Here is an 18,507-nt window from a genome sequence, read left to right on the forward strand (position 1 = left end):
AGAATGGCGGCCCATCTAACACCAGCTCCATTATCAGAATGACGGCCCATCTAACACCAGCTCCACTACTCCATTATCAGAATGACGGCCCATCTAACACCAGCTCCATTATCAGAATGACGGCCCATCTAACACCAGCTCCACTACTCCATTATCAGAATGACGGCCCATCTAACACCAGCTCCACTCCTCCATTATCAGAATGACAGCCCATCTAACACCAGCTCCATTATCAGAATGACGGCCCATCTAACACCAGCCCCACTCCTCCATTATCAGAATGACGGCCCATCTAACACCAGCTCCACTCCTCCATTATCAGAATGACAGCCCATCTAACACCAGCTCCATTATCAGAATGACGGCCCATCTAACACCAGCCCCACTCCTCCATTATCAGAATGACGGCCCATCTAACACCAGCTCCACTCCTCCATTATCAGAATGACAGCCCATCTAACACCAGCTCCATTATCAGAATGACAGCCCATCTAATACCAGCTCCATTATCAGAATGACGGGCCATCTAACACCAGCTCCATTATCAGAATGACGGCCCATCTAACACCAGCTCCACTCCTCCATTATCAGAATGACGGCCCATCTAACACCAGCTCCACTCCTCCATTATCAGAATGACGGCCCATCTAACACCAGCTCCATTATCAGAATGACGGCCCATCTAATACCAGCTCCATTATCAGAATGACGGCCCATCTAACACCAGCTCCACTCCTCCATTATCAGAATCACGGCCCATCTAACACCAGCTCCACTCCTCCATTATCAGAATGACGGCCCATCTAACACCAGCTCCACTCCTCCATTATCAGAATGACAGCCCATCTAACACCAGCTCCATTATCAGAATGACGGCCCATCTAACACCAGCTCCACTCCTCCATTATCAGAATGACGGCCCATCTAACACCAGCTCCACTCCTCCATTATCAGAATGACGGCCCATCTAATACCAGCTCCATTATCAGAATGACGGCCCATCTAACACCAGCTCCACTCCTCCATTATCAGAATGACGGCCCATCTAACACCAGCTCCATTATCAGAATGACGGCCCATCTAAGACCAGCTTCACTCCTCCATTATCAGAATGACGGCCCATCTAATACCAGCTCCATTATCAGAATGACGGCCCATCTAATACCAGCTCCATTATCAGAATGACGGCCCATCTAACACCAGCTCCACTCCTCCATTATCAGAATGACGGCCCATCTAATACCAGCTCCATTATCAGAATGACGGCCCATCTAACACCAGCTCCATTATCAGAATGACGGCCCATCTAACACCAGCTCCACTCCTCCATTATCAGAATGATGGCCCATCTAACACCAGCTCCATTATCAGAATGACGGCCCATCTAATACCAGCTCCATTATCAGAATGGCGGCCCATCTAACACCAGCTCCATTATCAGAATGATGGCCCATCTAACACCAGCTCCATTATCAGAATGACGGCCCATCTAATACCAGCTCCATTATCAGAATGATGGCCCATCTAACACCAGCTCCACTCCTCCATTATCAGAATGACGGCCCATCTAATACCAGCTCCATTATCAGAATGACGGCCCATCTAATACCAGCTCCATTATCAGAATGACGGCCCATCTAACACCAGCTCCATTATCAGAATGACGGCCCATCTAACACCAGCTCTACTCCTCCATTATCAGAATGACGGCCCATCTAACACCAGCTCCATTATCAGAATGACGGCCCATCTAACACCAGCTCCACTCCTCCATTATCAGAATGACGGCCCATCTAACACCAGCTCCATTATCAGAATGGCGGCCCATCTAACACCAGCTCCATTATCAGAATGACGGCCCATCTAACACCAGCTCCATTATCAGAATGACGGCCCATCTAACACCAGCTCCACTCCTCCATTATCAGAATGACAGCCCATCTAACACCAGCTCCACTGCTCCATTATCAGAATGACGGCCCATCTAAGACCAGCTCCACTCCTCCATTATCAGAATGACGGCCCATCTAACACCAGCTCCATTATCAGAATGATGGCCCATCTAACACCAGCTCCATTATCAGAATGACGGCCCATCTAACACCAGCTCCATTATCAGAATGGCGGCCCATCTAACACCAGCTCCATTATCAGAATGACGGCCCATCTAACACCAGCTCCACTCCTCCATTATCAGAATGACAGCCCATCTAACACCAGCTCCATTATCAGAATGACAGCCCATCTAATACCAGCTCCATTATCAGAATGACGGGCCATCTAACACCAGCTCCATTATCAGAATGACGGCCCATCTAACACCAGCTCCACTCCTCCATTATCAGAATGACGGCCCATCTAACACCAGCTCCACTCCTCCATTATCAGAATGACGGCCCATCTAACACCAGCTACATTATCAGAATGACGGCCCATCTAACACCAGCTCCATTATCAGAATGACGGCCCATCTAACACCAGCTCCACTCCTCCATTATCAGAATGACGGCCCATCTAACACCAGCTCCACTCCTCCATTATCAGAATGACGGCCCATCTAACACCAGCTCCACTCCTCCATTATCAGAATGACAGCCCATCTAACACCAGCTCCATTATCAGAATGACGGCCCATCTAACACCAGCTCCACTCCTCCATTATCAGAATGACGGCCCATCTAACACCAGCTCCACTCCTCCATTATCAGAATGACGGCCCATCTAATACCAGCTCCATTATCAGAATGACGGCCCATCTAACACCAGCTCCACTCCTCCATTATCAGAATGACGGCCCATCTAACACCAGCTCCATTATCAGAATGACGGCCCATCTAAGACCAGCTTCACTCCTCCATTATCAGAATGACGGCCCATCTAATACCAGCTCCATTATCAGAATGACGGCCCATCTAATACCAGCTCCATTATCAGAATGACGGCCCATCTAACACCAGCTCCACTCCTCCATTATCAGAATGACGGCCCATCTAACACCAGCTCCACTCCTCCATTATCAGAATGACGGCCCATCTAATACCAGCTCCATTATCAGAATGACGGCCCATCTAATACCAGCTCCATTATCAGAATGACGGCCCATCTAACACCAGCTCCACTCCTCCATTATCAGAATGATGGCCCATCTAACACCAGCTCCATTATCAGAATGACGGCCCATCTAATACCAGCTCCATTATCAGAATGGCGGCCCATCTAACACCAGCTCCATTATCAGAATGATGGCCCATCTAACACCAGCTCCATTATCAGAATGACGGCCCATCTAATACCAGCTCCATTATCAGAATGACGGCCCATCTAACACCAGCTCCACTCCTCCATTATCAGAATGACGGCCCATCTAATACCAGCTCCATTATCAGAATGACGGCCCATCTAATACCAGCTCCATTATCAGAATGACGGCCCATCTAACACCAGCTCCATTATCAGAATGACGGCCCATCTAACACCAGCTCTACTCCTCCATTATCAGAATGACGGCCCATCTAACACCAGCTCCATTATCAGAATGACGGCCCATCTAACACCAGCTCCACTCCTCCATTATCAGAATGACGGCCCATCTAACACCAGCTCCATTATCAGAATGGCGGCCCATCTAACACCAGCTCCATTATCAGAATGACGGCCCATCTAACACCAGCTCCATTATCAGAATGACGGCCCATCTAACACCAGCTCCACTCCTCCATTATCAGAATGACAGCCCATCTAACACCAGCTCCACTGCTCCATTATCAGAATGACGGCCCATCTAAGACCAGCTCCACTCCTCCATTATCAGAATGACGGCCCATCTAACACCAGCTCCATTATCAGAATGATGGCCCATCTAACACCAGCTCCATTATCAGAATGACGGCCCATCTAACACCAGCTCCATTATCAGAATGGCGGCCCATCTAACACCAGCTCCATTATCAGAATGACGGCCCATCTAACACCAGCTCCACTCCTCCATTATCAGAATGACGGCCCATCTAACACCAGCTCCACTCCTCCATTATCAGAATGACGGCCCATCTAATAACAGCTCCATTATCAGAATGACGGCCCATCTAATACCAGCTCCATTATCAGAATGACGGCCCATCTAACACCAGCTCCATTATCAGAATGACGGCCCATCTAACACCAGCTCCACTCCTCCATTATCAGAATGGCGGCCCATCTAATACCAGCTCCATTATCAGAATGATGGCCCATCTAACACCAGCTCCACTCCTCCAATGACGGCCCATCTAACACCAGCTCCATTATCAGAATGACGGCCCATCTAACACCAGCTCCATTATCAGAATGACGGCCCATCTAACACCAGCTCCACTCCTCCATTATCAGAATGACAGCCCATCTAACACCAGCTCCATTATCAGAATGACGGCCCATCTAACACCAGCTCCACTCCTCCATTATCAGAATGACGGCCCATCTAACACCAGCTCCATTATCAGAATGGCGGCCCATCTAACACCAGCTCCATTATCAGAATGACGGCCCATCTAACACCAGCTCCATTATCAGAATGACGGCCCATCTAACACCAGCTCCACTCCTCCATTATCAGAATGACAGCCCATCTAACACCAGCTCCATTATCAGAATGACGGCCCATCTAACTCCAGCTCCACTCCTCCATTATCAGAATGACAGCCCATCTAACACCAGCTCCACTGCTCCATTATCAGAATGACGGCCCATCTAAGACCAGCTCCACTCCTCCATTATCAGAATGACGGCCCATCTAACACCAGCTCCATTATCAGAATGATGGCCCATCTAACACCAGCTCCACTCCTCCATTATCCAGAATGACGGCCCATCTAACACCAGCTCCACTCCTCCATTATCCAGAATGACGGCCCATCTAACACCAGCTCCATTATCAGAATGACGGCCCATCTAACACCAGCTCCACTCCTCCATTATCAGAATGACGGCCCATCTAACACCAGCTCCATTATCAGAATGACGGCCCATCTAAGACCAGCTCCATTATCAGAATGACGGCCCATCTAACACCAGCTCCATTATCAGAATGACGGCCCATCTAACACCAGCTCCATTATCAGAATGACGGCCCATCTAACACCAGCTCCACTCCTCCATTATCAGAATGACGGCCCATCTAACACCAGCTCCATTATCAGAATGCCGGCCCATCTAACACCAGCTCCATTATCAGAATGACGGCCCATCTAACACCAGCTCCACTCCTCCATTATCAGAATGACAGCCCATCTAACACCAGCTCTACTCCTCCATTATCAGAATGACGGCCCATCTAACACCAGCTCCATTATCAGAATGACGGCCCATCTAACACCAGCTCCACTCCTCCATTATCAGAATGACGGCCCATCTAACACCAGCTCCATTATCAGAATGGCGGCCCATCTAACACCAGCTCCATTATCAGAATGACGGCCCATCTAACACCAGCTCCATTATCAGAATGACGGCCCATCTAACACCAGCTCCACTCCTCCATTATCAGAATGACAGCCCATCTAACACCAGCTCCATTATCAGAATGACGGCCCATCTAACTCCAGCTCCACTCCTCCATTATCAGAATGACAGCCCATCTAACACCAGCTCCACTGCTCCATTATCAGAATGACGGCCCATCTAAGACCAGCTCCACTCCTCCATTATCAGAATGACGGCCCATCTAACACCAGCTCCATTATCAGAATGATGGCCCATCTAACACCAGCTCCATTATCAGAATGACGGCCCATCTAACACCAGCTCCATTATCAGAATGGCGGCCCATCTAACACCAGCTCCATTATCAGAATGACGGCCCATCTAACACCAGCTCCATTATCAGAATGACGGCCCATCTAACACCAGCTCCACTCCTCCATTATCAGAATGGCGGCCCATCTAATACCAGCTCCATTATCAGAATGACGGCCCATCTAACACCAGCTCTACTCCTCCATTATCAGAATGACGGCCCATCTAACACCAGCTCCATTATCAGAATGATGGCCCATCTAACACCAGCTCCACTCCTCCATTATCCAGAATGACGGCCCATCTAACACCAGCTCCACTCCTCCATTATCCAGAATGACGGCCCATCTAACACCAGCTCCATTATCAGAATGACGGCCCATCTAAGACCAGCTCCATTATCAGAATGACGGCCCATCTAACACCAGCTCCATTATCAGAATGACGGCCCATCTAACACCAGCTCCATTATCAGAATGACGGCCCATCTAACACCAGCTCCATTATCAGAATGACGGCCCATCTAACACCAGCTCCATTATCAGAATGACGGCCCATCTAACACCAGCTCCACTCCTCCATTATCAGAATGACGGCCCATCTAACACCAGCTCCATTATCAGAATGACGGCCCATCTAACACCAGCTCTACTCCTCCATTATCAGAATGACGGCCCATCTAACACCAGCTCCACTACTCCATTATCAGAATGACGGCTCATCTAACACCAGCTCCACTCCTCCATTATCAGAATGACGGCCCATCTAACACCAGCTCCACTCCTCCATTATCAGAATGACGGCCCATCTAACACCAGCTCCACTCCTCCATTATCAGAATGATGGCCCATCTAACACCAGCTCCACTGCTCCATTATCCAGAATGTTCTTCTGGCAATGTCTCACGTGACACTCTGAAGAGGTCCACTGTGTTAAATCCTGCTACTCTGTTGCCCACCGAGGACGATGGCGAGCCGAACTACCGTGCTGCTCTGGTGGAGCTTGTATCTAAAACCAAGGATGGATTTAACCGATGTCCCTTTTGCAAAATTCAAATGTGGAACTGTTTGTAGATGGCTCTGCTCAGCGTTCTGAGAAGGGAGAACCACGTATGTAACCACGGTTACTACTGCCTCAACCACACTGGAAAGTGCTAAATTACCCTCCCACCTTTCTGCCCAAGCAGCAGAACTCTTTGCATTCACCGGAGCTTGAACATTAGCTAAAGGCCAGTCTGCTACTATCTATACAGATAGCAGATATGCCTTTGGTGTGGTACATGATTTGGGTACTCTGTGGAAACAGCATGGCTTCCTGACCTCTTCTGGTCAGACAATCTCTCATTTAAAACTTGTTCATAACGTGCTAAAGGCAATTTGGCTCCCTTCTGAAGTTGCTGTTTGTAAGTGCATCGCTCATGCTAACTCTTAAAAAATTGTTGATTTTGTAAATACATTTTGGTTTGTACCTGGGTTTTCTGTGTTCTCTGAACAATTTTGTTCAAAATATGTGATTTGTATGACTAACAACATGGGAAGAGGGATTCCCATACCACTGTAGACTCATCTGACCCCTCAAGGACCATTTGAACACATAATGATGGATTTCATTATTTATCTCCTTGTCAGGGTTACAAATACTGTCTGGTGATAGTGGATGCCTTCTCCGATGGGGTAGAGGCGTTCCCCTGTTGACATTCCACTGCTATGGCTGTGGGGCAGCAGGTTAAGCCTAGTGGTCAGAGCTTTGGACTTGTAATCAAAAAGGTTGCTCGATCGAGTCCCTGGGCTGACAATGTAAAAATCTGTCGTTCTGCCCCCTGAACAAGGCAGTTAACCCACTGTTCCTAGACCAGTTAATCCACTGTTCCTAGACCAGTTAACCCACTGTCCCACTGTTCCTAGACCAGTTAACCCACTGTTCCCCTGAACAAGGCAGTTAACCCACTGTTCCTAGACCAGTTAACCCACTGTTCCTAGGCCGTCATTGAAAATCATAATTTGTTCTTAACTGACTTGCCTGGTTAAATCAAATGGCAGAGGTCAAGGATCTCCTGAGAGAGATCCATCCCAAGGTGGGGGTTACCATCGGCTACGAAAAGCCAACTGACATTTACTCCTGAGGTGCCGACCTGTTGCACCCTCTACAACCAAATCAAATCCTAAACCCTATTGAGCATCTGTGGGGCATCCTCAAACGGAAGGTGGAGGAGTGCAAGGTCTCTGACATCCACCAGCTCCTTGATGTCGTCATGGAGGAGTGGAAGAGGACTCCAGTGGCAACCTGTGAAGCTCTGGTGAACTCCATGCCCAAGAGGGTTAAGACAGTGCTGGAATGTGATGGTGGCCACACAAAATATCGACACTTTGGGCCCAATTTGGACATTAATGGCTGTGTGTTGAGTTATTTTGAGGGGACAGCAAATTTACACTGTTAAACAAGCTGTACACTCACTACTTTACATTGTAGCAAAGTGTCATTTCTTCAGTGAAAAGATATTCTCAAATATTTACAAAAATGTGAGGGGTGTAGTCACTTTTGTGATATACTGTAGATCCTGTGTACAAGAACCTGTTCTGATCCAACCCCGACGAACCCCATTCAGAACCTGTTCTGATCCAACCCCGATGAACCCCATTCAGAACCTGTTCTGATCCAACCCTGATGAACCCCATTCAGAACCTGTCCTGATCCAACCCCGATGAACCCCATTCAGAACCTGTCCTGATCCAACCCCGACGAACCCCATTCAGAACCTGTCCTGATCCAACCCCAACGAACCCCATTCAGAACCTGTCCTGATCCAACCCCGACGAACCCCATTCAGAACCTGTCCTGATCCAACCCCGACGAACCCCATTCAGAACCTGTCCTGATCCAACCCTGACGAACCCCATTCAGAACCTGTTCTGATCCAACCCCGACGAACCCCATTCAGAACCTGTCCTGATCCAACCCCGACGAACCCCATTCAGAACCTGTCCTGATCCAACCCTGACGAACCCCATTCAGAACCTGTCCTGATCCAAGCCCGACGAACCCCATTCAGAACCTGTTCTGATCCAAGCCCGACGAACCCCATTCAGAATCTGTTCTGATCCAACCCCGACGAACCCCATTCAGAATCTGTTCTGATCCAAGCCCGATGAACCCCATTCAGAACCTGTTCTGATCCAAGCCCGACGAACCCCATTCAAAACCTGTCCTGATCCAGCCCCGACGAACCCCATTCAGAACCTGTCCTGATCCAACCCTGATGAACCCCATTCAGAACCTGTTCTGATCCAACCCCGACGAACCCCATTCAGAACCTGTCCTGATCCAACCCCGACGAACCCCATTCAGAACCTGTTCTGATCCAACCCCGACGAACCCCATTCAGAACCTGTCCTGATCCAAGCCCGACGAACCCCATTCAGAACCTGTCCTGATCCAACCCCGATGAACCCCATTCAGAACCTGTTCTGATCCAACCCTGATGAACCCCATTCAGAACCTGTCCTGATCCAACCCCGACGAACCCCATTCAGAACCTGTTTTGATACAACCCCGATGAACCCCAACCAGAACCTGTCCTGATCCAACCCTGACGAACCCCATTCAGAACCTGTCCTGATCCAACCCCGACGAACCCCATTCAGAACCTGTTCTGATCCAACCCTGACGAACCCCATTCAGAACCTGTTCTGATCCAACCCTGACGAACCCCATTCAGAACCTGTTCTGATCCAAGCCCGACGAACCCCATTCAGAACCTGTTCTGATCCAACCCCGACGGACCCCAATCAGAACCTGTTCTGATCCAACCCTGACGAACCCCATTCAGAATCGGTCCTGATCCAAGCCCGATGAACACCATTCAGAACCTGTCCTGATCCAAGCCCGACGAACCCCATTCAGAACCTGTTCTGATCCAATCCAAGGAATATTTCCAAACCACAAATAATGAATCCCCTGTGGGAACGTCAACATGTGTTAATTCTAATGTCTTCCCAATAGGAAGTAGGAAGTAGCTGGAAGTAGGAAGTAGCTGGAAGAATGGAACCTTGAAGCTCTGGAAACTCCGTTTAGACTGAGGGTGCGGCACACCATTGTTGACGCGGAAAACTGACAATCGTTCTCCTCATCGATTTGGCAACATTGACTGATTGGATCTGTGGTGATCAAGCCTGTCTCTACCCAACACATTGGACAGTGAGCTGTATTTTCGGTAAACTAAACATCTCCCTTGTGGTAATGCATAAAACTGGGAATGTGGGAATGTGTCTTTACCTATTCTAAACCATGTGAATGTGTCTTTACCTATCCTAAACCATGTGAATGTGTCTTTACCTATTCTAAACCATGTGAATGTGTCTTTACCTATTCTAAACCATGTGAATGTGTCTTTACCTATTCTAAACCATGTGAATGTGTCTGTACCTATTCTAAACCATGTGAATGTGTCTGTACCTATTCTAAACCATGTGAATGTGTCTTTACCTATTCTAAACCATGTGAATGTGTCTTTACCTATTCTAAACCATGTGAATGTGTCTGTACCTATTCTAAACCATGTGAATGTGTCTTTGCCTATTCTAAACCATGTGAATGTGTCTTTGCCTATTCTAAACCACGTGAATGTGTCTTTACCTATTCTAAACCACGTGAATGTGTCTTTACCTATTCTAAACCACGTGAATGTGTCTTTACCTATTCTAAACCACGTGAATGTGTCGTTAACCTATTCTAAACCACGTGAATGTGTCGTTAACCTATTCTAAACCACGTGAATGTGTCTTTACCTATTCTAAACCACGTGAATGTGTCTTTACCTATTCTAAACCATGTGAATGTGTCTTTACCTATTCTAAACCATGTGAATGTGTCTTTACCTATTCTAAACCATGTGAATGTGTCTTTACCTATTCTAAACCATGTGAGTGTGTCTTTACCTATTCTAAACCATGTGAATGTGTCTTTGCCTATTCTAAACCATGTGTCTTTACCTATTCTAAACCATGTGAATGTGTCTTTACCTATTATAAACCATGTGAATGTGTCTTTACCTATTCTAAACCATGTGAATGTGTCTTTACCTATTCTAAACCATGTGAATGTGTCTTTACCTATTCTAAACCATGTGTCTTTACCTATTCTAAACCATGTGAATGTGTCTTTACCTATTCTAAACCATGTGAATGTGTCTTTACCTATTCTAAACCATGTGAATGTGTCTTTACCTATTCTAAACCATGTGAGTGTGTCTGTACCTATTCTAAACCATGTGAATGTGTCTTTACCTATTCTAAACCATGTGAATGTGTCTTTACCTATTCTAAACCATGTGAGTGTGTCTTTACCTATTCTAAACCATGTGAATGTGTCTTTGCCTATTCTAAACCATGTGTCTTTACCTATTCTAAACCATGTGAATGTGTCTTTACCTATTATAAACCATGTGAATGTGTCTTTACCTATTCTAAACCATGTGAATGTGTCTTTACCTATTCTAAACCATGTGAATGTGTCTTTACCTATTCTAAACCATGTGAATGTGTCTTTACCTATTCTAAACCATGTGTCTTTACCTATTCTAAACCATGTGAATGTGTCTTTACCTATTCTAAACCATGTGAATGTGTCTTTACCTATTCTAAACCATGTGAATGTGTCTTTACCTATTCTAAACCATGTGAATGTGTCTGTACCTATTCTAAACCATGTGAATGTGCCTTTACCTATTCTAAACCATGTGAATGTGTCTTTACCTATTCTAAACCATGTGAATGTGTCTTTACCTATTCTAAACCATGTGAATGTGTCTGTACCTATTCTAAACCATGTGAATGTGCCTTTACCTATTCTAAACCATGTGAATGTGTCTTTACCTATTCTAAACCATGTGAATGTGTCTTTACCTATTCTAAACCATGTGAATGTGTCTTTACCTATTCTAAACCACGTGAATGTGTCTTTACCTATTCTAAACCATGTGAATGTGTCTTTACCTATTATAAACCATGTGAATGTGTCTTTACCTATTCTAAACCATGTGAATGTGTCTTTACCTATTCTAAACCATGTGAGTGTGTCTGTACCTATTCTAAACCATGTGAATGTGTCTTTACCTATTCTAAACCATGTGAATGTGTCTTTACCTATTCTAAACCATGTGAGTGTGTCTTTACCTATTCTAAACCATGTGAATGTGTCTTTGCCTATTCTAAACCATGTGTCTTTACCTATTCTAAACCATGTGAATGTGTCTTTACCTATTATAAACCATGTGAATGTGTCTTTACCTATTCTAAACCATGTGAATGTGTCTTTACCTATTCTAAACCATGTGAATGTGTCTTTACCTATTCTAAACCATGTGAATGTGTCTTTACCTATTCTAAACCATGTGTCTTTACCTATTCTAAACCATGTGAATGTGTCTTTACCTATTCTAAACCATGTGAATGTGTCTTTACCTATTCTAAACCATGTGAATGTGTCTTTACCTATTCTAAACCATGTGAATGTGTCTGTACCTATTCTAAACCATGTGAATGTGCCTTTACCTATTCTAAACCATGTGAATGTGTCTTTACCTATTCTAAACCATGTGAATGTGTCTTTACCTATTCTAAACCATGTGAATGTGTCTGTACCTATTCTAAACCATGTGAATGTGCCTTTACCTATTCTAAACCATGTGAATGTGTCTTTACCTATTCTAAACCATGTGAATGTGTCTGTACCTATTCTAAACCATGTGAATGTGTCTTTACCTATTCTAAACCATGTGAATGTGCCTTTACCTATTCTAAACCATGTGAATGTGTCTTTACCTATTCTAAACCATGTGAATGTGTCTTTGCCTATTCTAAACCATGTGAATGTGTCTTTACCTATTCTAAACCATGTGAATGTGTCTTTACCTATTCTAAACCATGTGTCTTTACCTATTCTAAACCATGTGAATGTGTCTTTACCTATTCTAAACCATGTGAATGTGTCTTTACCTATTCTAAACCATGTGAATGTGTCTTTACCTATTCTAAACCATGTGTCTTTACCTATTCTAAACCATGTGAATGTGTCTTTACCTATTCTAAACCATGTGAATGTGTCTGTACCTATTCTAAACCATGTGAATGTGTCTTTACCTATCCTAAACCATGTGAATGTGTCTTTACCTATCCTAAACCATGTGAATGTGTCTGTACCTATTATAAACCATGTGAATGTGTCTTTACCTATTCTAAACCATGTGAATGTGTCTTTACCTATTCTAAACCATGTGAATGTGTCTTTACCTATTCTAAACCATGTGAATGTGCCTTTACCTATTCTAAACCATGTGAATGTGTCTTTACCTATTCTAAACCATGTGAATGTGTCTTTACCTATTCTAAACCATGTGTCTTTACCTATTCTAAACCATGTGAATGTGTCTTTACCTATTCTAAACCATGTGAATGTGTCTGTACCTATTCTAAACCATGTGAATGTGTCTTTACCTATCCTAAACCATGTGAATGTGTCTTTACCTATCCTAAACCATGTGAATGTGTCTGTACCTATTATAAACCATGTGAATGTGTCTTTACCTATTCTAAACCATGTGAATGTGTCTTTACCTATTCTAAACCATGTGAATGTGTCTTTACCTATTCTAAACCATGTGAATGTGCCTTTACCTATTCTAAACCATGTGAATGTGTCTTTACCTATTCTAAACCATGTGAATGTGTCTTTGCCTATTCTAAACCATGTGAATGTGTCTTTACCTATTCTAAACCATGTGAGTGTGTCTGTACCTATTATAAACCATGTGAATGTGTCTTTACCTATTCTAAACCATGTGAATGTGTCTTTACCTATTCTAAACCATGTGAAGGGATGGCGTGATTATTGGGGAACCAATTACTTATCTCCACAATATCTGTGCACCAAGGGGTTTTACTTGAGAAGGGGTTTTACTTGAGATGGGAGTATCTGGAGTTGACAATTGATTTATGCCATAGACTGAGTTGGTGTTTCTGTGCTAAAGAAGTACCAGGGATGAGACCGGAGCCTCGTCTCAGGGGCCAAACTGAACAATAAGAACAGTCCTATGAAGTACCAGGGACGAGACCGGAGCCTCGTCTCAGGGGCCAAACTGAACAATAAGAACAGTCCTATGAAGTACCAGGGATGAGACCGGAGCCTCGTCTCAGGGGCCAAACTGAACAATAAGAACAGTCCTATGAAGTACCAGGGAAGAGACCGGAGCCTCGTCTCAGGGGCCAAACTGAACAATAAGAACAGTCCTATGAAGTACCAGGGATGAGACCGGAGCCTCGTCTCAGGGGCCAAACTGAACAATAAGAACAGTCCTATGAAGTACCAGGGACGAGACCGGAGCCTCGTCTCAGGGGCCAAACTGAACAGTAAGAACAGTCCTATGAAGTACCAGGGATGAGACCGGAGCCTCGTCTCAAGGGCCAAACTGAACAATAAGAACAGTCCTATGAAGTACCAGGGATGAGACCGGAGCCTCGTCTCAGGGGCCAAACTGAACAATAAGAACAGTCCTATGAAGTACCAGGGATGAGACCGGAGCCTCGTCTCAGGGGCCAAACTGAACAATAAGAACAGTCCTATGAAGTACCAGGGATGAGACCGGAGCCTCGTCTCAGGGGCCAAACTGAACAATAAGAACAGTCCTATGAAGTACCAGGGACGAGACCGGAGCCTCGTCTCAGGGGCCAAACTGAACAATAAGAACAGTCCTATGAAGTACCAGGGATGAGACCGGAGCCTCGTCAAGGGGGCCAAACTGAACAATAAGAACAGTCCTATGAAGTACCAGGGACGAGACCGGAGCCTCGTCTCAGGGGCCAAACTGAACAATAAGAACAGTCCTATGAAGTACCAGGGACGAGACCGGAGCCTCGTCTCAGGGGCCAAACTGAACAATAAGAACAGTCCTATGAAGTACCAGGGATGAGACCGGAGCCTCGTCTCAGGGGCCAAACTGAACAATAAGAACAGTCCTATGAAGTACCAGGGACGAGACCGGAGCCTCGTCTCAGGGGCCAAACTGAACAATAAGAACAGTCCTATGAAGTACCAGGGATGAGACCGGAGCCTCGTCTCAGGGGCCAAACTGAACAATAAGAACAGTCCTATGAAGTACCAGGGATGAGACCGGAGCCTCGTCTCAGGGGCCAAACTGAACAATAAGAACAGTTCTATGAAGTACCAGGGATGAGACCGGAGCCTCGTCTCAGGGGTCAAACTAAACAATAAGAACAGTCCTATGAAGTACCAGGGATGAGACCGGAGCCTCGTCTCAGGGGCCAAACTGAACAATAAGAACAGTCCTATGAAGTACCAGGGATGAGACCGGAGCCTCGTCTCAGGGGCCAAACTGAACAATAAGAACAGTCCTATGAAGTACCAGGGATGAGACCGGAGCCTCGTCTCAGGGGCCAAACTGAACAATAAGAACAGTCCTATGAAGTACCAGGGATGAGACCGGAGCCTCGTCTCAGGGGCCAAACTGAACAATAAGAACAGTCCTATGAAGTACCAGGGATGAGACCGGAGCCTCGTCTCAGGGGCCAAACTGAACAATAAGAACAGTCCTATGAAGTACCAGGGATGAGACCGGAGCCTCGTCTCAGGGGCCAAACTGAACAATAAGAACAGTCCTATGAAGTACCAGGGACGAGACCGGAGCCTCGTCTCCATAGCAAATGCTATCGGTCTGCGTGATACTCCTTCCTCATTCATCAAGTCCCACCTTGTGACCCGTTCCACACGTCTGTTGTTTGTCATGTAGACTGAGAGGTTGATCTTTGCTATAAAATATTTTTGTAGCCTTTGTGTCGTGGCTCTCAAGGAATCATTTGTGGGTGGTGGTTCGTCGACCAACACTGGCAATAGTAGGTAAGGTGCTGGGGCCATTTTAGTGCCCACAAGAGCAGTGGTCATTTATCATTCAGCCATTTTACCTCACCCACCTGGCTGATGGTGCCACCCCCGGCAGCCATTTTGTGTCCTCTCCCTCCTAGTTGCAGTGGGAGTGAATGGATGAGTTCCTGCCCAACTAGATGCCCAAGTGTTGATTTGCATCAACCAATGGTTGTGTGACAAGTTATTTATACCTATCCAGGTGCTGTAAGATTTAGCATGAGTCTGCAATATAGTCGGGGAGGAACTCGACCAATGTGAATTAGCAGCCATGTTGTGTCCTCCCCCTTCCCAGTTGCAGTGGAAGGGAATGTGAATTAGCAGCCATGTTGTGTCCATCCCCTTCCCAGTTGCAGTGGAAGGGAATGTGAATTAGCAGCCATGTTGTGTCCTCCCCCTTCCCAGTTGCAGTGGAAGGGTATGTGAATTAGCAGCCATGTTGTGTCCTCCCCCTCCCCAGTTGCAGTGGAAGGGAATGTGAATTAGCAGCCATGTTGTGTCCTCCCCCTTCCCAGTTACAGTGGAAGGGAATGTGAATTAGCAGCCATGTTGTGTCCTCCCCCTCCCCAGTTGCAGTGGAAGGGAATGTGAATGAATGAAATTGGTAGTACCTCCAGACCACGCGTTGGGGCAGCCTGCCCAGGGCTCCAGCCAGTTTGTGAGTGATGTCCTCTGAGAGGTATTTGACCCCGGCGCCAAACGATACGACCACGAAGCCATGCTCCGCCGTGTCATTTACCCACGACTCAAAGTCCTGCAGCGCACACACACACACACACACACACACACACACACACACACACACACACACACACACACACACACACACACACACACACACACACACACACACACACACACACACACACACACACACACACACACACACAGAGAGAGAGAGGAGACAGTTCAGATCTAGACATATGACGATCTGTTGTCCAACACACAACAACACACAGAGACACACACCTAACACCCCGTGACTACTGTCGCCACGGCTACTGTATCCCTAGACGCTGTTTACATCATCATCAAACTTTATTGATATAAAACAGAGAATTAAACCATAACAGAATGTGACGTCACATGCCAGCAGAAGGGTCACATGATCATTCTACTTCCTGTCTGTCTCCCATGACCCTGGTTGACCCCTGAGTGAGGTGATAGTCCCCACCCTTCTCTCTGTGTCACAAGTTTCCCCTAGCAACAGATCTAGGATCAGCTCTTTCTCCCCCAATCATAACTATTAGTGGGGGGAAATGTAAAACACACACACACACACACACTAAATAGGTCATCTTCGTGAAGAACTAAAGCCAACTGATGTAGCATAGTAAACAGAGCTGTTTGTGCTTTGGTTCAGGCTTTACTCATTTGTCATTGTCACAGTGTATCGCAAATGGCCCACTATTCTCTATGTAGTGTGACCGATATGGATCACGGTGCCATTTGGGCCAATCAGCCTTAAGGCAGGAAGGGGTTCTGTCTAGCTAACACAAATACAGGTTCCTGTTATTGTTGACTGTAAAAACAACAACTAAAAAAGTAGGCTAGACATATAGCTATCAGCCTCCTCCAAGCCAACTAAGCTAGCTACATGTTGGGTCAAAGAAGAAGCCCATTAATGTTAGCATGATGGTTAACTGTGTCTCATTACGTATCCAGTATTTAAAGCTCTTTACCCGTTAGCAATGTTAGCATGATGGTTAACTGTGTCTCATTACGTATCCAGTATTTAAAGCACTTTAGCCGTTAGCAATGTTAGCATGATGGTTAACTGTGTCTCATTACGTATCCAGTATTTAAAGCTCTTTAGCCGTTAGCAATGTTAGCATGATGGTTAACTGTGTCTCATTACATATCCTGTTATCAAAGCTCTTTAGCCGTTAGCAATGTTAGCATGATGGTTAACTGTGTCTCATTACATATCCTGTTGTCAAAGCTCTTTAGCCGTTAGCAATGTTAGCATGATAGTTAACTGTGTCTCATTATATATCCTGTATTAAAGCTCTTTAGCCGTTAAATCAAATCAAATTTTATTTGTCACATACACATGGTTAGCAGATGCGAGTGTTAATGCGAGTGTAGCGAAATGCTTGTGCTTCTAGTTCCGACAATGCAGTGTAAGGGGATAAAGAATATGTACATAAAGATATATGAATGAGTGATGGTAGAGAGCGGCATATGCAAGATACAGTAGATGGTATCGAGTACAGTATATACATATGAGATGAGTATGTAAACAAAGTGGCATAGTTAAAGTGGCTAGTGATACATGTATTACATAAAGATGCAGTAGATGATATAGAGTACAGTATATACGTATACATATGAGATGAATAATGTAGGGTATGTACACATTATATAAGGTAGCATTGTTTAAAGTGGCGAGTGATATATTTTACATCAATTCCCATTATTGAAGTGGCTGGAGTTGAGTGTGTTGGCAGCAGCCACTCAATGTTAGTGGTGGCTGTTTAACAGTCTGATGGCCTTGAGATAGAAGCTGTTTTTCAGTCTCTCGGTCCCTGCTTTGATGCAACTGTACTGACCTCGCCTTCTGGATGATAGCGGGGTGAACAGGCAGTGGCTCACTAACTGCCTAGCTCACCAAACATTAGCCTAGCATGCTAACTGCCAAGCTCACCAAACATTAGCCTAGCACGCTAACAGCCTAGCTAAATGTCTGCCATTGTACAGTCTGGCCTGAAAAGGCCTCATGTGGGTGACTGGGAGGGAGGGAATGATGTGAAGACAGGGGGAGAGAAGGAGAGAGGGATGAGAGGGGAGGAGAGATGGTCTCTA

General features: G+C 45.7%; 1 protein-coding gene across 1 annotated transcript in view; it reads right to left on the reverse strand.

Annotated features, from left to right (window-relative positions):
- LOC135507266 (2-hydroxyacylsphingosine 1-beta-galactosyltransferase-like) overlaps positions 1-18,507 on the reverse strand; it is a 148,671-nt gene that overhangs the window by 33,743 nt on the left and 96,421 nt on the right. Inside the window, 1 exon segment of the mRNA XM_064926867.1 lies at positions 16,314-16,456. Within this exon segment, the coding sequence (XP_064782939.1) occupies positions 16,314-16,456 (143 nt within the window).

The sequence above is a fragment of the Oncorhynchus masou genome, chromosome 20 (genome assembly GCF_036934945.1).
Source record: "Oncorhynchus masou masou isolate Uvic2021 chromosome 20, UVic_Omas_1.1, whole genome shotgun sequence".
Taxonomy (NCBI): Eukaryota; Metazoa; Chordata; class Actinopteri; order Salmoniformes; family Salmonidae; genus Oncorhynchus; species Oncorhynchus masou.